General features: G+C 34.7%; 1 protein-coding gene across 2 annotated transcripts in view; it reads left to right on the top strand.

Moving 5' to 3' along the window:
- khdrbs3 (KH domain containing, RNA binding, signal transduction associated 3) overlaps nt 1-24,885 on the top strand; it is a 105,697-nt gene extending 80,812 nt beyond the window's left edge. The window contains exons 7-9 of one of the 2 annotated variants that reach the window (XM_066715849.1): nt 8,183-8,265; nt 22,067-22,125; nt 24,131-24,885. In XM_066715849.1, coding sequence (XP_066571946.1) covers nt 8,183-8,265; nt 22,067-22,125; nt 24,131-24,222 — 234 coding nt within the window. In that variant the 3' untranslated portion in view covers nt 24,223-24,885. Of the gene's footprint in view, nt 1-8,182; nt 8,266-22,066; nt 22,126-24,127 lie in introns of both variants that reach the window. The other variant, XM_066715848.1, reaches the window with a different exon arrangement.
- The last annotated feature ends 507 nt before the right edge of the window (nt 24,886-25,392 follow it).

The following is a 25,392-nucleotide window of genomic DNA, read 5'->3' as shown; positions in this document are numbered from 1 at the left end:
GTGTTCCTTTCAATTTTAAATGAGGAAATGCACCCACCAGTGAGAAACAGCTTATTGCAGACGGGTATATCCAACAGAAGGGCAAAGGTAATGCCGGCCAGTATCCGTTCATATTAGGTTAGCATACATATTGTTGTTAAAATATATGAGCATTCACTGTCACTCCCATCCAGATACAGCCTAGAAATCCGTGTCCTTTCTTACAGTGTATCTACCCCAGAAGCACATGCAGTAACGCATTATCTATGTGTGCATTTTGTAATCGAAGTTCGCACATATCAGGTTTTCAATAACTGATGCATCTCTCTCTATATGGACTGAACGCAGCTTTTAAGAGACTGACACTGCTGTCCAAGCGGCTGTAGCGTAAACGTACAGTATAATTGCAATTATTCATATTTACACGAATAGGTAAAGCATGGAGACGTCCGGATGATATTTATGGAATATGTACAGGCATATATGGTTGCGTAACTTGCAAGCCAACACTTACAGTGTATGGGGTTTGTGCACTGCACAGTGGGTGGATTAGATAAATAAATACATAAATACATAATCCGTTAAAGGCAAACTTGCACAACGCAGCGGATACATTTAGGATCGGAAACAAATATAATCTTAGAAAAATCTTAGAATTATCTTAACAGATAATCTTCTAGGGGTTGGTCAACGTTTTGCCTTTATCCCAGGCACATTATACGAAGTGGAAGTAATAACTATACATGTTACATTGACACACACACACACACACACACACACACAATCGGACATATTACAAAGGTGTACTGTAAAGAGTATTTATGTATAGAAATGCAATTTAGACAATGGTACAAGTGTAAATATATCTGTGTAACACAATCATATATTTAACATATAACATATAGGCATTGAGTGATATTAAAATGATGTACTTTGTATTGATGTACATACTGTTCATTTTAAAGTTATGATAATAAAAATTGCAATAGGCCTTATCACAACATCGTGTCCATTAGTGGCGTATTTAAGGGGGGTGACATAACCCCAAGTGACGTAACCCCTCAGTACAGGGTTAAGTGCCACTTGTAGGAAGGCTGTGTTGTGGTATAGTGGGCTGAACACTTGCCTGTGGTGGAAGGTGCTCAATGTACGGGGGTGGAATCCTGAGTGGGGAGTTCTTAATGTATTTATTGTTATTACTATAATTATAATGCTTTTACTGTCAATCTTATTCCATACAATACAGGGGTTGTATAGTTATGCCTTCATGAAATTATTAATTTAAGTCTTCAACTGTGTACAATTGCTGAGGTCCGGACCACATTGATCGAGTTGTCCGAGTGGTCTGAATCACCACACAGTGGTTGCTTTTGATAAGCATGACATTGTTTGTGTATGGTTTTATACAGTTTTAACTGTTACATATGTAGCGGTCTCAGTCCACTGCACATTTTTCACTTTGATTACTTTGATTAAGTACACCTATATCACATTTGCCCGTTTTAATTTGTGTTCTCCCCCTCCAGTCCCCTTGCAGTTCAATGTTGAACTGAATAATTGAATAGAGTATTTAAAGCCCCTGTGTCACCAGTTAAGGGGTAGCCACTCCTTTGATGTGTAGTCCTTCAATTACTGAAAGGCATAAAACAATTTCTGTCTGCATTAGCCTTGTTGAAAATAAAACCGAATGTGTTGACACAGCACTGCCCCAGTCTCAGCATTGTCTCATGAAAATGACAACACTGATAGTGAGAGATAACGTTATCCTCATTTCCTCAACGAGCCACGGTAGTTCAGTTCGCTAAAATTACTCAAAACATATTTGTGCTACACAATGACAGAAGAAAGTCTTTTTGTGCAGCACACCTGTACATAAGGACCTCAAACTAATGTCTGTTGATGTTATATTGACGAATTCGGGCATCACAACAGGAGACTTGCATTCAAATAGAAACACCGACATAGCGGCGGAAACAGCTGATTTCCAGTGAACAGTTGCGGCTTATTTACTAGTGTCTTCCAGTGATAAATGTAACCACTATGAGTTTTCTAGCATCACAGTTTGTTTTTAATCTTCCCCACTACACATAACCCAGCTAACACACAATGTTTCCTGTTAGCTGGGAAGTGGATGCTGAATAAAAGATTTACATTGACCTGTTATTCAACCAACACACCATTAATCCTCCCGCTAGTAGATAACGCATAGATAAGGGCATCTGCCAATAATAATAATATTAATAATAATAACTACACATCTTTCCATCAATGGCGGCTTTGATTTTTATTGTTTTATTTTTTCTTCTACTCATATTTGTAACCACTACGAAGTATAGGGTTGTAGTTTTGTGTCAGCGGGGAGATGAATGCTGTGGATTTAAAGCACGGAGCATCAGATCACTGTGTTTATCTCCTTTAATGACCCATCGCTGCTTCTTGCAGGACCGTCTTGCTCTACCGCCTCCGGTGTCTCTTCAGTTTCAGACACTGTGATTGGCTCGCCGTGCCTCTTGCGCTGCCTGCCCATCCCGGAAGCCACGCCAGCAAAACACGTCTCCTTCCCGTTCACAGTTCCTCATATTTTAGATTTAATTCAGCAAGGAGCTGAGCTGTGAGATTCACTCCTGCAACTCTTCCGCAAATTTTTGTGTTCGCACCTTGCCAACATTTTTGATTTAATCCTGCCATATGCTTATCACTTGTTTTTTCAACGGTTTCCATCTGCTTTAAAATATTCCAAATATCAGCTGTTGATTGGTCGAGAGGTGTTTTTTGTTTCGCCTTACTTCAGATGATGTGCTGCTTTACCCCTTGTGATGGAAAGGTTTCATTTTAGTTTGGTGAATTTGAAGTTGTGAATTAGGAACAAGTGATAAATGTCTGACTTTTACGCACATGGGAATTATAAGTGTTTGATTTGGACTAGCCTTTAGTAAAACAAATGCTGTTTAAACAATATTTGGGAAAAAGCATCAGTAACCATTTTATTGCGCTGTGGTCCTTTCTGTACATCAGCACAAAAAGCAGATTACTCAGAATTAACTGCAAATTCAGAGCTGGTCTTGCCAGACTTAATAAAGCCAAGATTACATCATTTACCTTACTTTAGGCCAAGCTTCTTTCACATGTGATGATATATGAAGAATTAAGCAATACAAATAAATGTCCACTCCTGGGCTGTGCTAAGTCCTAATGTGACTCTAGACAAAGCACATTACTCTTGATTGGAACAGACAGTACACAGATAAACTGGACTTGTTAACATTAAGTCTCAGTGCACACACGGTATTCAAGTAATAATGCTCACATTTGCTGTGCTGAAAGTCAACTAGGAAATGCAGTTTCTTTGACTCGCACAGTATTTTCTGAGAGTTGGACATTCATTACCCTTGTTTATTTGGTATCTCAGGTGATTTGTAGCAATCATATTATCTTTTATAAAGAAGGAAACTGATTGACTTCTCACCCTTTGTAGGTCCTTGTGCAATCTGTTTAAATAACCTTGTACTTCGATTAGTTTAAAGACTAATATATTATAGAATTGTCATGAACTCACTTTCAGGGTGTTACTACTGAGTTGGTAACACCCTGTACTCCAAACAAATAAGGTTAGGAATGTGAGGGGATTTATGTCCTTTGTTACACTTTAAAGTTATTTAAGCACCTCAACCCACCCACCAATTGTTTTCCATGAATATATATCATCAAGTGCTATAAACAATAAGAGTTATGGTGGTGGGAGTACTTTAATCTAGTGACTGATCAGACCTTTGATGTTCAGTACCTTCAAAATCTACTCCCAGCATCTTGTGAATGTATTTTAACAAGATATCATTTTGTCACCTTGGTAACACATTGTCATATATTCATATGTTCAGAAGAAGAAGAGACATATAGAGACCTCAGTGGGTCTCAGTGAATTCCACACTGTCAGGTCTCCCAACCATTAATTAAATGAACACAAATCAAGCCAGATGGAATTAGTTAATAAGCATCTATACTATCAAGGGTGCATCACTAGGGTTGATGTCTCTTAACGAATACCAGTCTCATTTATTCTGAATTAGGATGGATGTAACACAGCTCCTCTTTGATGTCTGACTTGGGGGGAAATGCTGAAGCACAAGCAGATGTTCCGAAAGCAGCATTTCAGAGACTGCAATTATATTCAAACATAGGGCACCTACGATATGAATCGTCAGTCTGCAAGTCAGTCACTATTCACAAACCCTTACTAAAGTCAGTGTGATTCCAGTGAATCCCAGTGAATCAAAATGTATTTATTTATCTATCCATATATATATATATATATATTTTTTTTTTAAGATATGCTCCGTTTAAGTTGATTGTTAACTTCATTTTTCTTCCCAGTCCAAAGTTTTGAACACTTCTTCAAGAGTTGCCATGAAGAGTTTTGGAGAGATTGTGTCTCATTGTGTACTCCTTTACAAATATTGATCTTGTCAGTGTCTTGGATTTGTTTGAATTGTTAATGTAGCATTGTTGTAGACATATTTAATAAGATTTGTATAGGTTTCCTCAATGTTTCGATTTCACAGAACTCTGATGATTGAGTTTGTATATATAGAATCGAATGCTTTCTCATAGTCAACAACGCCCAGGCACAGAGGAAGCTCATATTCTCTGCATTCTTTCTGCCTCCTGCTTGCTTTCTTGGTTGGGTGAAGTCCAGTGTGTCTTGAAGGCAATTTGTACTATCTTTATGAATATTTTGTGTAAGATGGGAAGCAGACATATCGGCCTATAGTTCTTCAGATCTTCTAAGTGTCCTTGTGAAGGAGAATGACAGTTGCATTGTTTCCATTCTTCTGGTATTTGTTTCTTTCTGAGACACTTTATGAAATATTTTGCCAGAATCTTCTCCAGCTTCTTTTTGAATCTCCAATATGATCTCCATCATCTCCAGGTGCTTTAAAAATATATTCAAGACATCAGACTGGGAGGAAAAAGGAATCAAGATAAATGGTGCTTTTTAAAACAACCTACGATTTGCCAATGACATTGTCATTTGTGACACCTGAAGAACTGCAGCTTCAAAATCTGTAACTTTCAGCTGCAAGTAAGAAAACTGAACTCAAAATTAACTTGACTAAAAACAAAGTCCCATTCAAAGTTGAAGTAGATCAAAAGATAATTGATTTAGTCAAAAGATATGTTAACCTTGGACAGCAAATAAACCTAGATGGAGATGTTATGGAAGTAATCAAAAGAACAGTAAAACATGGGGTATATTTATAAGAAATTAAATCTATCCATTTGATTGAAGAGAAAAGTATTTGATCAATGCATACTACCAGTGCTCACTTATGGCTCTGAAACTTGGACACTAAAGAAATAAATGACAGGAAAATAGAAACAACAAAAAGAAGCATGGGAAGATGCATGCTTGGAATATCAAGAAGAGACAGAAAAATGAATTAATGGAAAATTGAAACTGAGTGAAAATGTTAAAATGGTGATGCATCAGCCACATTACAAGAAGTTCAGACCAAAGATGGACTATAAGAAGCTGAAGAAGAAGAAGAAGAAGAAGAAGAAGAAGAAGAAGAAGAAGCCTAGAATAAGAAAAGAAGATGGCCCCGTACATGATGGGAAGATATAATAAAATGATTTGCAGGTGTGACTTGGAAAAGAGATGCACATCAAAATAAGTAGACATGTCTTGGGGGAAGGACTTCATCCATCAGTGGATCGATAAAGTGTCCTGCACATAATGATCTGTGTGTGTGTGTGTTTATGCTTTTGTGTATTTATTTGTTAATTTGTTTGATACTTCATGCAAAAACTACTGTTATGGGTAAATTCACAAAAAAGCTGATTTACAGTGGGTTGCTGTCCTGGAAAAAATTTAAATCATGGGAAAGAAGGTAGAGACAGAGAATACAAAAAAGTTAGGATAGAAGACAGGAAGAAAGCAAATCTAGCTAGAGGCTGAGAAGGCACATACACAACAAGGTGAAAGAAGGATTTATAAAGTGAGAAGAATTATTGAAAATGTGGTTGAATGTGGCCATCCGGAGGAGAAACTTGATGTTTATACCATCGGGTGAGCAGAAGGGATTAAACTAGAAGGGAAAAATGGTGTTAACACAAAATAAATTTAATTTTGTTTCTGGTTGTAGGAAGTTATGCTACTAGTTTTATGTGACATGTTGAATTGATGTTTAGTTTCTGATGTTCTGATTGTTAATGTACGGGGGTTGACAAATAACAGTCTGTTTACAGAAGAAGGACCTGTGCTATGTCCACAGGGTTTATTGCATTGTGGGGTGGGGTTGTGAAACTGAGAGATGGATCTATTCCAGAGCTTGTGGTTTGTTGAAGGAGCTTGCAGATTGCCTGGGGGAGAAAGAAAGTGTATTTAATACTAAGGTGTCAGTGCCTGAGGTGTGGTAAGAAATGTGTGCATATGTGTAATTTATTGGTTATTGGTTATAAGATCAAACTAAGGGACGTGTGATCAAATGAGAAAATGTAAACAATTTTAGATACAATTATGGCATATGCACATGTGGAAAAAGCACACTTGCTCCAATATTGAAAAAAAAACATATATTTGCTCTGACATTCATGCATTTTGCAGAATTTTTTGTTGAAGATTTTTTTTCTGTTTCTATAAATATTTTATATGTGTGCAGTGTGTCTCTGGATTTCAAAGTGGTGCAGGGTACAGCAATGTAGACACATTACAAGGGGATCTAAAATACATGCTCTGACTTTATTTATTTTAACGTTGAAGGAAAGGATGTTAGAAAATAGTCAGGTTATGACAGGTCTTTTAATATGGATTACAAAAGAACATATGAGTATATCTGTGCATTGTTGTTTAAACTGAGTGAATTGCATGTTGATTCATTTTCAATTAATCTTGCATGTCTGGTGTTTCTGGAACTGGCTAGTCTGTAACTAGTGCACATCTGAACAGTGGAAAAAATCCAATATGTGCCTCCAAATTTCCATCAGTCAACATATGTTAAAAAACAGAATGTTAGTTCAATTGAAATAACTATAATCAATTAATAATTACACTTGGTTCACAGCAACTTGAAAAATCCAAACATTATCATTTTACATATCCCTTTCAGTTTTGGTGATTTAATATAAACTTGAAAAAAGCTAATTTGGCACACTATTGATTACATTTATTTAATTCTGTGGAATAGCACTGAGACTAGCTTCCATAATTAATTTCTCTATGTTTATTGTTTTCACTGCTGTTACCCAAAGGAAGAGTTCATCCACAAAGGCAGATTAATCAAAACTACGTTCATGTGTGGGTTCAATCTTACAGCTTTATCGTAGAAGTTAAACAAAGTAGTCTACAAAGGGACGTCTCCTATCACTAGGAATTCTATGATCTTTTTGTTCTGATCCTACTGTGAGAAAAATGTTCAAGACAAAAGCAGGAAGCAAATCCCATTAAAGAAAATAAAGTGATTGTTTCTATAAAACACTATGTTTGTTCAGTTGAATGTGTGCACATCAATACGGAACTACCAATTTAGTGTCCCTGAACAGAAGCATGGTAACATTTTATCCTGAGATGAGATTCAGAAGATGATTTTAACCTGATTTGGTGTTCAGGAAGCCACTCTTAGGAGAGTTGTTGTTCAGGAAGAGTGGGAGTCAACTGAGAATACCAAAAGACATTAAATCCTAACCTTCATTGTTAGAAACAAATTAATGCATAAGAAAACTATATATCTAGGAATATTTACTTCATTATTATTATTATTATTATTATTATTATTATTATTATTATTATTACAAGATGCCCTTATCCAGGGTGACAAAGCATTACAATGTGCAGTTATACAATCAATACAAAATGCAATAAGCATACATCCCAGTACAATGAGGTAACCAGTGCTGACATAATAGAGTTAAGTCCTATTACAGGAGAATAAGCTGCTATATTACAGGTAAAATCAAATAAATAGCCAGTGTTATTTCAGGTATTTATTTAGTTTTTTGCTTCCTTCTTTTTTATCTTTATTCTTTTCTTCCTTGCTTCAGCTCTTCCTTCTCTATCAACAAATACCAATGCTATACAATATATGTCAAAGTGTATCAAATATGCTTTTGATCTTTGAAATATATGTTTAGTTGTATTCTGCAAAAATAAAATTATAATAAAAAAAAAAATCAAATCAAACATTTGTGTTTTTTCCATTACTTTAAGGAATATGATGATGGATATGGAACAGCTTATGATGACCAAGGATATGACTCTTATGAAAACAGCTACAACAGTCAAGGACAAAAGTAAGTCTCTTTTACAAAAGTTCGAAATAAGTGTACCTATCTAAACCTTGTGTATTGCCATCAAGATTTAAATTGTGATTCCCCATTTACTGTGCTAGTTCTCCAGTACACTCTTAATCTGTATACTTTACATACCTGTATACAGCTCTGGAAAAAATTAAGAGACCACTGCATTTATTTCTTAAATCAGCATTTCTACATGGTAGCCATTCATATTTTTATTTGGAATTTGGGAGAAGTGTTGTCAGTAATTTATGGAATAAAACAAAAATGTTCTTTTTACCCAAACACATACCTATACACAGTAAAACCAGAAAAACTGATAATTTTGCAGTGGTGTCTAAATTTTTTCCAGAGCTATATCTGTACACACATATCTTTAGGTGCTACTAAATTCACTTCATAATTTATTAATTTGATTTTCTTTTAACCTTCATAATGGAATAAATGTATGCCCAAAGACTGAGGTTCAAAATCCATCCCACACTTTAGTTTGTAACATTGTGCTTTGATGTGCTATGCTACTATAGGACCATGCTGGACTGTTCCTGAAGTATTGATTTCTCTACAAATGGCAGAAAGCTATCAGCCTCTTAGTGTCAGCTAATGTCAAAGGCTTTGCTTAGGGTTGGAAACCTTCTAGTTTGCCTGTGTTTCTGTTTTATCAATTGTGTTTTTATGTATGTTCCATTTTTTTGTCCGCCTGGTTGCTTTCCAAAAGGGCACGGTTTGTACTGTACTTAAGATGCTCCGAAAGCGATTAGGAACAGCTGCAATGCTAATGGAATTTTAAAGTCCAAATAATTCATTGGTAAGGTTTATGCTCTTCAGTGCGTGATGTGCAATGATTTCTTTGTGCAGATATGAAGCTCTGGTGGTAGAAAGGCTTTCGGAGGGATTGTGTCTCTAGGCTTTCTTCGCAGAGTCATTTTTGAAAAGATTCATTTTGTACAGTGCAAGTCTAAGGGGCACATCTGGAATTGCTAGCTGTTAGATGTGCAAACTGTACTGCCGAAAACATGCCCTGAGTACTGGGCTATTTGTTTTAAAAGCAGCATCTCAGATAATGGCAGCAGCTTAAGGCAAAAGAAAAATAGATTCTATCATGCAGGATAAGAAAGCCAGAGGCCTAACAGACTAAAAAAGATTTCATGTCTGTTATATGGCTAAGGACTATGTAGCTAATTGGCTAAAGTTACATTGTTATCTGGAGACTGCTTCTTATATTAATGTATTTTTGTTTGTGTTGTTCAGAGCTTGGAGACTTACCAGTATGATTGCAAAATCAGGACTCACCGAATTTGGTTTTGGATTCTTTAAGCCACAGTAACACCTTGAAATACAGTAACTAATCCTGTGCGAACAAAGCTCCTTTGTAAAACAATTGGACATGGAGGATTTTTTGTTGTTGTTGTTGGTTTAAAAAAAAAAAAACTGAAGTCATGTGAACCGAAAAGAGTAAAATCTGAAGGATACACTTGCCCTGAAAATGCAACTAGGAGGGATTTGCATACACTGTTAGAAACCAATCACTGAAGAGGTAAATGTCTCTCACCTGGTCCAATCAGCCGTGTGCTTCACCAGTCTGCCCTTTTCATTTGCCATTGCTCTAGATCCTCCTAATGGAACATTTATTGTTAGTTTTTTTAGAAGTGATGAAATAATTGTATCACCCCCATTATGTCATCCAAACAACCATCTAATGCTAGTGGCCTTACTAAGCAAAAAGTGCAGGATGAATCCATCACTTTGGAATTCGAAACTGCAGATCGTAAAGTCAGAAGAGAGAAGAGAAGTTTCTCATTCCAATCAGACAAAAAGTGAAGGCTTAATTGCAGCAAGTTCCCTTATGGCTACAGCATATGACATGGTCTAGGTTAGACATTATTTTTAGGTAGTTTTTAATTATATGTTTCTACTGTAGCCCCCTCCCCTCTGTTCTGAAGTCATGGAATGCATCCCTATACCTCCAATGCTATTTCTAGTTTTTGAACTAGACAGCATACAACGTGTCTTCTTTGTTAACCGTGGTATTACTGTACCCAGAACCAAATTATTCTACTAATACAGAAAATAATGATTTTAAAGCCGTGCAAAGCTAGTGGTACATGTGTTCTTCCTTTGGGAAAGATGAATTCCTATATCTCAGTTAAATCCATATGTGATGTCAGAAATGTAGATTTGTGCTTTTCGGCAGTTTGCTTCTGTTTTGCTTTTGAGAAATGTGACTTTTGGAAAAATGCTCCACATATTTACACGTTTAAATTCTGTTTGGAAGGGAAGATTGTCAGGAACTGTGCGTTCTTGGAATCCTCTCTCTTTTTCAACAATGTCCACTCAAACATCTCAGATAGGAAAATCTAATATTTTTCTCATGAACGAATTGTTGCATTCTGCAGTGTTATAAAAATACATCTGAAGGAAACCTATTCTAAACAAAACCCCAGGAATAAGATCTAAAGCTGTTTCAGAAAAGGACCCAGGCATATCAAAACACAACCACATCCTCGCTTCTGGACTTTCAGACTCTGAAATGTCTTTATTATGTATGACAACTCAGCGGAAAGGCACCCGTTTTAGCTAAATAGCTACAGCATAATAGCAGCTGTCAAAAGCTTTGGTGGTTATATGTTGTGTGGATTATTCATGACTCAAAATATTATTGTCATATTCCATACTGGTTGCCATTCCTAAAGGCTTTTAATATTTTTTCATTATACAGTGGGTACTTTGTTCTTGACATCTGCCTTTGTTGGGATTGCACAGATATACACAGACACACAGATTATATATCTCTCACAATGATTATAGACATGAATTGAATCAGTTTCTTCACTTGCTTCTAAGAGACTTTCTGAGATATAATCAGATTTCTAAAGCATATATGTAAGACTTTTTTTTAGCTCAGTAGATTAGTATTTTATTAATTTTGCAATAGTTACTATAGCAACTGTACTGATGCTGACAAACATTGTTAAAACAAAAAACTTCCTTTCTCTTCTCTGTCTATGAGGAACACTTTGTTAAATACAGTGAATCAGATTATAAATGAGGTGTAACTAGAACATTGAAAAATTGATGTATTCTAAAACTTTTGACCGGTAGTGTAAATATGTAGTCAAATCATTACACATCTATGCAACAACACAGGAAATTGCACAGTACCTACATTGTAACTGTGCATAGTTACGCTGTGAATTCACTGGAAGTTCATAAGTAATTGCACCTCAAATTGTTACCCAGTAGGAAAGCTACTACAATCATCTACTGTGATGTGCTCTGTGACTTGGTACTATGTTTATAATTTTAGATGAATATAGAAAATCTAAATAATACAAATAATATCTATGGAGTTTTTATGATTTCAAGAATAAATACATGGAAAATACACTTATTTCTTTATGCAGTTAAACATTGTACAATTAAGGATATATATTATGTATTTATTATTTACATGGACATGTCATTAACTCAGCATGTGTGTCTTTGGCCACATCTGTGAAATTTGAGGCAGTTCTGTATTTAGACACTTTCAGAGAAAGTTTTTAGGTCATCCGGTTAATATTATGATGGACGTGGTGAAGCATTTTTTGGCCTGAGAAATAATTCTCTAGCAGGTCAAAATAACATTCCTGCATTGCTCAGAGGAATATTAGGCTAGCTACTGAGATTGTCTAAATCCTAACAATAACGACACAGCCTAAGGAAAACTAAGTTGCCCAATCAAAACTTTGTATGCGTGACATGACTTCATTGGCTGGAGGATAACAAACACAGCAATTTAAAATTTCTATAACATGATATCACTCTGGTGCCCTGTGGAGAACAGGGTCTCTTAGTCTCTAGCTGACATCTCTGAAGTGAAACAATGCATTATTGCTTTTAGAGGAAATCGAGTACTTATGTATAACTCTGATTACAAATAAAAACTAAAAACATAGCATTAGTTTTAACACCCCTCCATGGAGATTGCTTGAACACAAAAAAGGAACAGAAAGTTTTTGAGTAGTGTTAGTGTATACTCATTGGGTTTCCAATGGAAATAATTGCAGCATTGGATTATCCCAAATTCAAATTATAATAATTAAAATTAAATCTTACAGTACAGTATCCCCATGAAGCAGTAAACTCTTCAGTTCTTATGGTAGACATTAGAATTTCATTTTCTCTCTTACTTCCTTGATTAATGATTAATGAAAAGTAAACTTAAGTCTGTATATCCTACTAATTTACTTGTCCCTTGGCTACCCTGCTCTGTGCAGTTTCAAGTCAATTATGTGACTGAAAATCTGTCAAAGATTCAAAGGATTGAAGACAGTTGTGCTTCACAGAAAGCCACGATTTGATTGTGCTGAAATTTTAATGAACCAAAGTATTTCTAATTCTAAAAAATATATGAAAAGAAAAGTAACATTGGGGTGCCATCTTTCCTAATACATATTACAGTACAGTTGAGAGTTCAGTTTGCCAAGCCCCTATGAAGAAAGATTTAGTAGTATGAGCAAATCACAATCAAGGTTCATCCCCCCACTAACAATATAAACAGGTAATCCAAAGATCAGGTCAAAGGTTTTGTTTGTTGTAGTAGTTTAGCGACATTGTGGATTTTTACATTTCAGAAGGGGTAATTGATCAAGCTTTAAAATACATTGAAAGTAGGAATAGATCTCTATTCCAAATGTTCACCAAAAGCCGAAGAGAAATCATTGGACGTGGGTTGACAGGAAAAGGCTTGGATGATCATCCAAAATCCAACGAGTTTCTTATGAAAATATTGAATTGAGCACCTGTGGAACTGTATTAATTGCTCTGGGTGGGGGTCTCCCACAAGCATTATTTGGTTGAGATTAAATAACAAACTGAAATAATTCGAGTTCTCCTAAATAGTAGATGTCAGAAAGGTTAAACTGTAAGATATTAAGAAGGAATCTGAGATGAAGTAATGGTCTAGTTGTCACACTATCATTGCTTGTGGTGATCTGAAAAACCTTCACACCAGATTGAATCAAATCTATTCTGTTTTATGGGATGTGGAACTGCACAAGTGTACAGCACATTTGTAACCAGCATTGAGAGGAAGATAACTGTGTATTCTATGTTCAAAACAATATAAATCAATATCTGTATTTAACGACTGAGTTGTTCTTTTTGTGCTAGATTAGCTGGATTCTTTTCTTTTTATTTCATTTCACTCGTGTAAAATCCTCTCATCTTTTTTTTTTCCAAAATAATAAACACAATAATTATAGGTTATTTTAGACCTTTTTCAGGTGCAGATTCATTACCATGAGAACAAATCATTGTTTCAGGGGAACATTTATATTGGCGACACCACTTTCACGGCACATTGAGTTAATGATCCTGTAACAAAACCTTAAGAGAAAACTGTAGCTGTCACACATGTTTTATTTCACCAGGTGATTGTTTGATTTTCTTGTCTGGAGAACATTCTAAATAAACTGGTATACGTTAATTGAATCATAAATGTTTGTTTTTAACACTGGTAAAATTAAATCAATAATATGAAATCCATTCTCAAATCAGGAATCATGAAAATACATAATGGGTATATAATCAAGGAAGGAAAAATATGCTAACAATAACAACAACAACACATAATAATAATAATAATAATAATAATAATAATAATAATAATAGGAACACTAATTCATGTTTTTTTTTAATATTTATTTGCTGTCCTTACTATTTAAGTAAAACTTACAAGTTTTATATACTGTTGTACTTTGGACAATAGGTCACATTTATAACCTGGGAATGTATTATCTAAAATGTTCTTTTCTGAGTGGGAATAAACATTATTATTATTATTATTATTATTATTATTATTATTATTATTATTATTATTATTATTATTATCATTCTCTTTGAATACCTGATTTGCGGACAGCATTAGAAGCAGCTTTCTCTAGAAATTAGTTGTACCTTTAATGATGCATGTGTGTATTACTGGAGACTTCACATCAAATTCATTTGTTTATTCATTCTTGAAATTATCAATTTATTCATGCCTACCTTTTTTGTAATATGTTTTGACATATTGTTTTAATACATATTTTATAAAATTCCACAAACTGACCCATGTCTCAACATCCAAAATTCCTTTTCCAAATATTTTCAGTGGATGTTTGAGCTGTCAGACTGAATTTGATTGCTTTGCTGCAAAAGCTGTTCTCCTAACTACCCAATGGAGGAGGTGTTAGACAAGCTGTCTGGGGTAGTTTTAAGCCACGTCTTCATCCAGATCACTTCCATTTACATCTTAGAAATGTATTTAATAAAAACTGACTGATGAGGTGCTGGTTTGACTACATCCTATTTATCCTCACAGCAACTGTCAGCCAATTTCTTAAAGCATTTTTTCAACATGTTCTGTACCAAGACACTGCCAAGGACTAATATGTAAAAAAACAACAACAACAAATCTATTCTAATATGCACTCTAGCCAAAGCTGTTGTCTCACCTCCATTCAGTTTAATATGTATTTCCCGAAGCTTGTAGACAGTTTAAAGGTGATTCTGGGGTCAAATGTCAAATTAAAACTAAAAAATGTGACCTGATTTAATAGATTTCCAATAATGCAATAGCATCACATTCATTTTCCTGACCATATGAAAAGGAGACTGATTTTAGCTTTACTGAGGCTGCTGATTGGATGAAACTATGCATTGTACAGCTGTGCTGTGCTTAAAACCCCAATTTCTTTCCTGGTACCTGTTTATTTGTGACCTTTTCACGTTTTATTATTCATATGCTTTCTTTTCTTTTCATCACTGAGCCTTACTCAGCTTGGCGGGTATCAGCGGCAGTGATCATTCCTTAATCAGCCCAACTTTGAAAGTAGAAAACTAATTCTGTACCCCGCAGACATTTTCATTTGCAATCATGTGCAATCTTGCCCCTTGTTCTGGACAGAAGACTAGAGACAACTTCCTTTGGAGTGTAATCCTATTGTACAATGTATAACAAAGCTATCTTTGCCTGGTGTTAAGCCATGGGGAAGCAATTTCATTTAACAGCTTAGCCACTGGTTTATTTTCTGTCCATGGGTAGCAGATGTGGACCAAGAATAAGGTGTAAATTGGGCTTTGACAGTACATGTTCCACCATTTGGAATAATAAAACGTGTTTAAATAACAATTTCAAGGTTGTTAGTTTTAATTCTTAGATTTGTGTTGTGTTACAATAGTCACATTCTTGAGATGTTGCTTTGTTGTTGCTTTGTTGTTTGCTCCAGTATTTTAAGCACAGTACCAGCAAGCTGCATTCACACGCAGCACTCTGGAGAATATACCCTGTTTAGGGTGTGAACATTTGTATTTCAAGATGTTTCTATTCTTCTATATGTATATATAAGATGACAGGACAGCCACCCAGAAGCTAATGATTACATACATGTGTATATATACTGTAAAGCCGCAGCTCCTGAGTGATTTTTAGAGCAGATATCCAGATTGTCTTCACCGCATGCTTCATTATTTGCCATGCCAGCTTTGCTATCATTTGTGTCCAAGGTGGTCTGAACTTTGTGAAACATACGTTCACTACAATGTAGAAGGTCATATTTCCAGCCATGGCCATTCAGCTCCATGTGGTATATGGCCAGAAACCAGCTGCAATATGTTGCACATTTCTGTAATAATAATTATAATAACAATAATCCTTTAGATGACTTTGGACTTCCAAAAACTCTTCTTCCACAAGCACATGACCTCCAATACAATCTGTGATGGATACAAACACTTGCTATGACAGTGTATTTGAATTAGTCCTGTTTCTGGAACAGTTGCAAAGCAGTTTCATATATTCTCTAATGTACGCGAGAACCAAATGAGATGTTAACTATTCAGAAAAGTTTCCTACGTAAAGAGGATCTTAACCACATTAAATTCACTAATGGGACAAAGTTATGGTACTAACAATAAATCAGTACCCCGTGTCGTTGCAACCTTTCTTAATGCTATCAGAGATTCCTGAAATGTATCACACAGGAATTGAAGAGTAATGGCGGTATAAGGAAACAAAGTCCACCAGGGACATGTACTACATCATTCAGATTTAGCGCTGCCATCTGCTTAATAGCACCAGGATGACTGCATAGGTACTTATGAGCAGCCATTCATGGAGATGACAGATGCTTTGGAGAGTTAACACGCCTAGGAAAGAGGGCTTGTTGCTAAGTTCCTCATTGCAAGACAAGGTTATCTAATAGGCATTGTGTTTATTTTTCTCAGCCTAGGCCAACTGTTAAGAAAGGTTATTATTCTTTCCGCCTTCCCCGTGAGAAGCTGCGGAGACCCGGGGAGAACGGAAAATTGAAATGCGTTGCTAATGAATGTCAGATCAAACCTGACCTATTTAAAGAGTCAGACCATAATTGTGTTTATTAAAACATGAATGAACTGCCTGCATGTCAGGAGAAGTTGTAAACAGGTTGATAGCCTATTTCTGTATATACATAGTATTATTATTATTATTATTATTATTATTATTATCATCATAAGTGTGATTAGTAGCAGTTACATCATGAGAAATACAAACAATAATAACAGCACTAGAAATATTTGGCACTGATCAAATAGTCAGCCTTTCTTATTTCTTGGTAATTATTAAGGTTGCATCACTAAAATACAAAAGCTGAACAGAAACAGAAACTATTTAAAGCACTGCTGAATGATTTGCTTGAAGGCAGGCTGGTCTTCAAAAAGGAACAGAGAGTCACCTTTCCTTTGAAGAAAGAAATATATGTCCATTAAGCAGCATTGGCCCTGCAAATCTTGGCACAAACTATTAAGACAGTCTTGTCGGTGATGATGTTTTTTGTTTAAATACACAGACGAATAGAAATATAATTGTATGTATGTTTATGTATTTGAAGTCAAGCTTGGAAGAGGAATATGCCTAAAGTTAGTGAATATATTTTTACATGCCTGTATGTAAACACATGCTTTGTTGCTCAGCTACTTTTAAGTATTTCCATTTAGGCCAAGTAATTAGAAGCATGTGGCTGTGTTTGACTAAAGAGCATATTTTGCAGTTCATTTCACCTGGAACCTTGCCCTTCAGGATGTCCCAACTGAGTCACTGACTGGGGTAATTGAGTAGAAAAGGACGTGGAGTGAGGAATAGCATAGAAATATTGACAAAGTGTCACACAATAAATTAGAAGTATCTAACTGCATTTGGAATCTTCTTTTCTTCCGCTAGGATATGTGGAGTTGGCAGAAGGTGCTTATCTGCACACTGTGGGCAGATTTCTGTTCCATCCTGTTTGCTTTTTGTAGCTCTGGGAGAGCTACATTCTGGAAAGTGTTTTTATTGTCTGAGAATCCTGTTAATTAATGTATTGAAGAAGACATTTTGATTCATGCATTTGATAAAGATAATAAAGGAAAAAGAGATCTACAATAAAAAGCCCCATTCCTTTAAAAAATAATCACAGAAAACCCTCACAATTTTAGTCAATATTATTTAACATTAATCCTTAATTACAAGTGTTGATTTTAAAACAATTAAAGGTAGCATGAGTGGTGTTAATGACAATCTTGTTTGAATAGTTACAGAGAGCGTATGTTAAATTCACTGTCAGTGTTTTAAAAGGATGCCAAATTAAGCTTAAATCTTAAATCAAATATATATATATATTTTTTTTAGCTCAGTAGAGCTAATGACTTTAATGTCATTTTTGGTAGGCATATACATATATCTGTACTAAGTGATACGCCATAAGGGATGTTTAATGAATATGAATTCTTTAAGATGTCTTGGCTTACCATGGTAACAGACCATAAAAATACAAGGTGTAGGTGAAAACTCTGACAGTATTAATGACTGTAGTGGTAATTAATTAAATACAATTAAGCAATCGTTAATGCATTAAAATGAACTATGGTAATGAGAAGTAAAACTAGTGTAGGCCTACAAGAGTGATGAGATGTTAATAAGTGTCAGAGGAACTTCTGGAAATGTTGCAGATTATTAATCAAGGTTAATTCCATAAATAGTTATATTGGCTTGGTTACATTGTAATAATTCAAATATTGTGTTATATTTGTAATTTATATGTGCCTAAATTATCTATGTAGTTATTTTCATATTTGCATCAATATGCAAGGTAGAAGAAGTTAAGCTGTTTAAAGGTGTCATTCTGTGGATCCTATAATATGCATAGTGTGTACATACAGAGAGTACAATAATGGTCAGACTCAGTGTTCAAATGATCAATCAACTCTCTATTAACATTAAAACCATCTAGATATATTTATTGCTTTTGCTTTATTGAAACATATATTGTGTAATAAAGAATGGAGAGTTATTATAACATGAAACACATCAGCCTTATGTTTGTTGATGGTGGACAGTCTAGCCTTGTTACCTTGTGCTGTTATGTACACGTTTGCATCCTTTGAGGACTCATTTCTGTTCCTTGGCTGGTCCTCCTCTGACCAGTTGCCAACAAGCCAGACAGACTTTGGAACAGGGTTTTGTTTATTTATATTCATAAGCATTAATTTATAGCACAATCCTGCTTCCAGTGATGAGAAATACCAGACATATCTAGGTGTTGAGGCTGTGATTCTATTGTATGAGAAAGTGTGACCAACAACAGGCGTGTGCTAGTGTCCCTGCTGTCAAGTTTATTGGCAACTGTATTTTCAGGAAAATCATGGTAGCTTTAAGGTGAAAAGAAAACAACTATGATGTTATTTTATTTTTTTAAGAGAAAATGAAAATATGCACATTATGCTCAGCTGTGTAGCAGTTTCTCAGTTGTAATGAAAATTGAATATGTATTGGTTTTCTGCCATCTGTGTGCATGTTTTCCCATGTACAATAATTAGCCATGTGGGAGTGTTTGCATGTTGGCAACTTTTCTTCTCTCGTTAGTGTGAGTGTGTGTTTAAAAAAGCTTAATAAAAGCTTATTAATCCTGTTTCCACCAACTATTTCATAACTACTTGAAAATGATTTAAAATAAAGCAAATTACACAGTATACTTTATACAGCACAATTCAGACGTCTTTGCCCATTAAATATACATTTTAAATATAAATTATGCATTTTTTTTTGGACACCTAAAAAATGTACTGTATGCTGTCTTTTCTTCATAGAGTTTACTATAGTAGTATTTGTTTATAACACACTGTCCTGTAAATAATGTTTTGGAAAATAAAGTAATTACAGTTCAAATGTATCTTTAGAAAAGAAAAGAAGAAAATAAATCCACACCAGACTGAAAAATATTAGTACAATCATCAGTGCATCTTTGTTACAATGCATGTATTTTAAGCCCTCAAGATATTTTACTTAAGGTAAAAATAATAATTTAATGATTAACAATGCTCCTAACTATGACAAAGCAGGAGTGGAAACTCAAAAGTCCCATTTCTCATTTTGTTACCATTTGTAACTTCTGCACATTCAATATTTTCTTCTCGATTAATGTACTGAAAGAGGAAAAACTTCTGTCACAGAGAAGATTGACAGGCAGAGGAAGTGGGCTCAGCTGTGATAGGCCTTCCAGGCTTGATGACAGTCTTCCAATAAATTACCAGACTCTGCACTGAATGATAGCAGATGTCAGTTCAAGATTGTTTTGTCACCGAAGCGTTGAGCCCCCCATACCCCCCCCATAAAAAAAGTAGGTGACCTTTTTTATTTTTGATGAACTTTGTTATTCACCGCACATCTGCACCCTAAGGTATTGCCTTCTATTGCTCAGGTAGGACAATGTCTATCAAAACAGAACAACACTTACACATCTGTGTCTCTGTTCCCCTGAGATTTTCATTTTAGTTACTTGTCATCTCTCTCAATGTAATAAAACCAACAATCAATTGCGAATAGTTACTCAAGACATATAATCAATCAAAATATAGTTTTAAAGGCCAGATATCAATACCCCTTTTTACCAGTATCATACCCATGTTTTGGCTTGTTGTGTTTCACTGCCCTTTCGTTTGTCTGTTGTCAAATTCAAAATAAATATCAGTGGCACCAAGGCAGAAATAAAACAAAAAAATAAAGTTGTAATAATCAATTGATATGTCTCTGCTGTGACATATAAACTTGCTAAAAGAAGAGCGGTTTCGTATTCAGTTATTCGTCATTAAGATGAATATAGAGTACTTGTGCCTTTGAAACACATTACATAGATTGAAGGAAGATTGAAACCCACAAGCGCTAGCCCTCGAAGCATTGTAGGTCATCCTGAGATGTATCTTTGATATTGATTTTAATTGCAATGCATTGCACACACTCAGTTAATTGTATTCTTATGTTTGTATTAGTCATTAGTTTAATTTTAATTGTCTACTTCTTAATTCTATCTTAGACTTGGATCCTGAGTTACTGTAATTTCACAGTCAAAATATGATCAATTCAACACAGCATCTGTAACTTTTAAAAATAAGTTGAGATGATTTAAGTGTATGTTTAGTTCATCGGACCACATAATGGTATCCACCTGTAGCTAGAATTATATAATATACATAAGTGCTTTATAGCATTTTTTTTTGTAAACCCAGAGTATGTTTACAACAGAAGTAGTGTTAGTCAAAAATAAGAAAATCTATTTTGTTGAAACTGCAGTCAGGCATTTGTCATCCTGTCAACAATCAACAATGAAAAGACGAGTTTCCCGTGTCTGCCAGTAAGGATACTCTTCAAGCCTTAAGTGATTTGAACGTCCCTTTTTCGAGACATGAGTTTGTATTTTGGAACTGCTAGTAAATGGGGTTGCCGAGACGAGTGTTAGACCAACGAACATCACTGAAGGACCTCCTTGGCTTGTTTTTACTTTTACTTATTAAAAGGTTTAACTCATTTTAAATAATGTATACATTGTTTGCCTTTAATGAAGTAAGCTTAGATGTTGAACTTGTTTTGTAAATAATCTTTTTCAAGCTTTACTTGTATTTATGACACACTGTTATTGTGATGTTATATTAACACTTGCTAAGCAGGTTTTTAATCTTTGCATACATTCATGAATTATACTTTGTTATTAAGCTTTACTTCTATCAACAAAGAATATCCCATTTTTATCAGCCTTATACAGTACTTGTTTTTGCCTTTTATGCAAATTAGATAAAGAATACACCTTTCTTAAGCTTTACTTGTTTCATTAATAAAGTGTTGTTTTTTCCCCACTTCATAACACTACTTTAAAATACTTACATAATTAAATATTTCTACTGTTTGTATCCATTACAATTAAGTGTGAGGCCCTAGCATTTTACATGTATAGTACTGGCCTACTAATTTATTACTTGTATGCCATGTTTAATTTCCATTTTAAGTAAATGGTAACTAGAATGTAGATTTTAGAAGGGAAAAAAGTAATTTAATGATTTTCATTTTTTCAGGAGACAATTCTTTCACAACCTACAAGCATGCAATTAAAATAAATCTGTAATCCCCAAATGGTAGTTGCTAGAAGGCTACAATCTGTCTTCTCTCTGTGTAAATTAACTTTTTACTCAATAAAACAGTTGTGAAAAATATAAAAGTAAACCGTTAACATGTGTGAGGTAAAGAAAAGCTTGCATTTTGAAAAGTAAGATGCCTGTAGCATGCTTCCTCCTGGTGTTTGAAGTGTTACTCAGAACTGACTCAGATCTTCTGGAGACGCATGGGATTTCCACACTGTATTATTTAAATATGGTGACCGTTTATGTTTTTATTTTATTTTATTCTTATTTGATGTATTTCATTACTGTGCATATCCTATTAATTCTCTACTTGTATCATATTGAGATTTTTTTTCTTGTTCCTCAACAGCTCAGGTGATTACTACGAATATGGACATGGGATAAGCGAAGATTCCTATGATTCTTATGGTGAGTTAAAGGGGATTGCCTGGTAAAACAAAAATACAATGTTAAGACCACTGTAGAAATAAAAAAGGTACTGGTCAAAACAACTGTTGGCAGCAAGGATATAAACCAAAATACTGAGAAAAATATATATACATATTTAATGGTGTTGCTGAGTGCCTTTCCACTTTACAGAGCCTTTTTTTTTTGGTTTTGGACCAGATAGGATCTAAGCCTCCACCCCCCACCCCTTTATATGTATATTTATAGATTTGTCTTCATTCACTTAGTTTGTAAACAGATCATTTTCTTGATGTTCAATGGGAAGATTTAAATGAACCACTCATGATTCTGAAGATAAGAATTCATTTATGATACTGAAACCACACTCCTTTCTCTCCAGCTCGAAGCATTAGATCAGCCCAACAGTGCTCTTTATTCAGTTGACAGTGCAATCAATTGTAGCAATATCCTTTTTTTTCTGTAGTCTCTGTACTTCAAGTTTATTACTTAGGCAGCAAGGTTGTAAGTCACTGTGTAACGCAGTGGGATAATAACTTCCACTAAACGGCAATTGTGTCCGACTTCTTTGTTTCTCAATATTTGAGAACAAAAGCTCTCTTAATGTGTATTTTGCTAGGCATCTTCATCTTAAAAGCCTTATGCCATGAGCTGATACAAAACATTCAAAACACAGTCATGTATAAATGTGAATGCAGACAGATACTTAGCACTTTCTTAATGACTGAAGGGGACACATGGAAATATTGACACCCAAATACTAAAATATAATATAATATAATTAAAGCACTACTCACTCACATTCATAGATTGGGCAATACAAGGATTGCACTCTGTTGTACCAAAAAAGCTTGAATACACATTGAAAATCTTTGGGAACTTCAAAACTATATTGTAAAATATTTTTATGTTCAACATTTGAAAATCTAAGATAATAATAATAAAAAAAATTAACTATTCAGCACCTTGAATAAAGCTAATACAGGCTAATCTTCCACATCCTCATGACACAGGTTTTATTTTGAAGAAGGAAAAAGAAAAACTCCTCATTCAAGTTAATTTCAAACAGAAATTACAAAGTGTATTCACGATAATGAGATTAGAATCTTGTTTTGCATTTAGAATTAAAGTAATGAGTATTCTGCATAGTGTGGGCGTTATTTTGAGAATTACACTGACAGCTGAATGAATACAGTAGACTCTGATACACAGTGTGCTGTAATAACATGAGGCCAATGCAACTGCTTTCTTCTTTCTTTCTGTACCTCATATCTATCTTTAGATGTATATGATAATATTTTGACGTGACACCTTGCTCAAAAGTTATATTCCTATAGGTGAATCGACAGGGCGGTGGTTGGTTCTTCTAATCCTGAATCATCCTTGATCAGACTTCGACGGTAGCATGTTGACGACCCGAACAAAATCTTTTTATAAGATTGCTTTTAGGTTTGCTTTAATAGTTGTGCAAAGTCATGGAAGAAGACCTTTTTAAAGATCAAAAGACTGCCATACCACTACTTAATGGAGTTAAAGTACATCCTTGCTCTCAAACACAAGGTTACCTTGGTTGAGCCTTTCTTAAAAGTGACGGAAAGTGAAGCCCTGACAGGTTTAATTAAAAAGCATTGGTTGTAGACTAGCAACAGAAAGCACCTTAAAAAAGACTTTGCTTTTCGTCAAACACACGGTTACAAACTCCAGGGATGAATCCTTAAGTGCTGGCTTAAGATCAGAGGAGACAAAAGGCTCGATCAATAGGCACTTGCACATTGACAGTGATGAGGTCGAATGAATGCTGATTTTGGTTAATGGTGACACTGACATTTGGCCAAAAGAAACCAAGAGGCCTCTTTTCAAGTTCCCTTTGATGTAGTATTTCATGTTTTATAAAATTCATCCTTTTCGTTGAAAACTAATGTGCTATTAATCAGAAGAACATTATGAACAAGTAATTGAACTAAAACTTAAACCCACTAATTATTGTGTCTGTTTTTTATTGCAGCAGGCCAGGAAGAATGGACTAATAACAGACACAAAGCACCAGCAGCAAGAACAACCAAGGGAGTGTACAGAGAACAGCCCTACTCAAGATACTGAACTGTGAATACAAACGGTCACCACCAAGTCCTATATGCTGTTCCAAGTAATGGGTTTTTCTATGAACAATCCCTCATTTTTATTAAAAAACAAACAAACACTCAAAAAAAAGAAAAACTGAAAAGAAAAAAATGTCAACTACTTAAAAGCCTTGAAAGAGTTGAAATGTTGGATTGAACATAGCTGTGGAGCCATCAAAGAACTCAGTAACATCTGTAATGAAAACATTTCCAGGTAAAAGAAATGTAAACTAGGTAAACTAACCATTCCTTACTAACTAGTATTAAACCTTCAAAGCCACATATGCTAGTTGTAGAGTTTGATTTCTAAAATGAAAAAAAAAAATGTTACTTTCAGCTTCTAATGTAATTTTGTTTAACCTTGCAGGACTGTGTAAAACAATAGATATTTAGTTTGGGTTTTTCTCTATTATTGGATAGAGGGGTGGGTGGGGGGGAATGGTTACAAGGGTGGTGGGTATAGTTTTGTCCCTTGTAAATTTCCCTAAACAGAACAAAGACAAAAAAATAATAATACTAATAACCTCAAGATGCAAATACTGTTGTATTCTTTTTTGTAACTGAAATTATTCAAAAGTTCTGTAGTGTTAAGCAAAGATTTTCTTCTTGCTTGATGCTAAATAAACTTTTTGAACAAAAACAATGTGTGTTTGAGGCAATTGTATATGGTATGCATTAAAATGACATAAATCTAAACTAACAAACAAATAGTACTAAAAAGTGGTAGGCTGTGAATAAATTATACAATACAAATATTAAATTATCTTATTTAAGCAAGTGGAAACATCTATATTCAGCAGTGGATCAATACAGGCTGATGGTGATGTTGATGTGTACATATTATTTTGGACTATTGCCAGGGTTAACATCTATGCAGATTTTATTTAGTATATCACCTTAAGCTAACCACTTAAAATGGGGCAAATACATTGATGTTTTTTTGTCTTTTCATTAATGAGAACTGATTTAAACTGTAGTTACAGTTTAATGCACTGAATTACTTTCACCCTTAAAACATGAATTATAATAATAAGGATATTTTACTGAATACTACATTGTATATTTGTGTACAATTGAATAAGTACCCCTTCTGGAATGTTCCTGTGAAGCTTATAAAGTGTGGAACAATGGATTAAAAGTCTATTGTACC

This window comes from Amia ocellicauda, chromosome 10 (assembly GCF_036373705.1).
Source record: "Amia ocellicauda isolate fAmiCal2 chromosome 10, fAmiCal2.hap1, whole genome shotgun sequence".
NCBI classification, from domain to species: Eukaryota; Metazoa; Chordata; class Actinopteri; order Amiiformes; family Amiidae; genus Amia; species Amia ocellicauda.
This window is presented reverse-complemented; position numbering and strand designations above follow the sequence as displayed.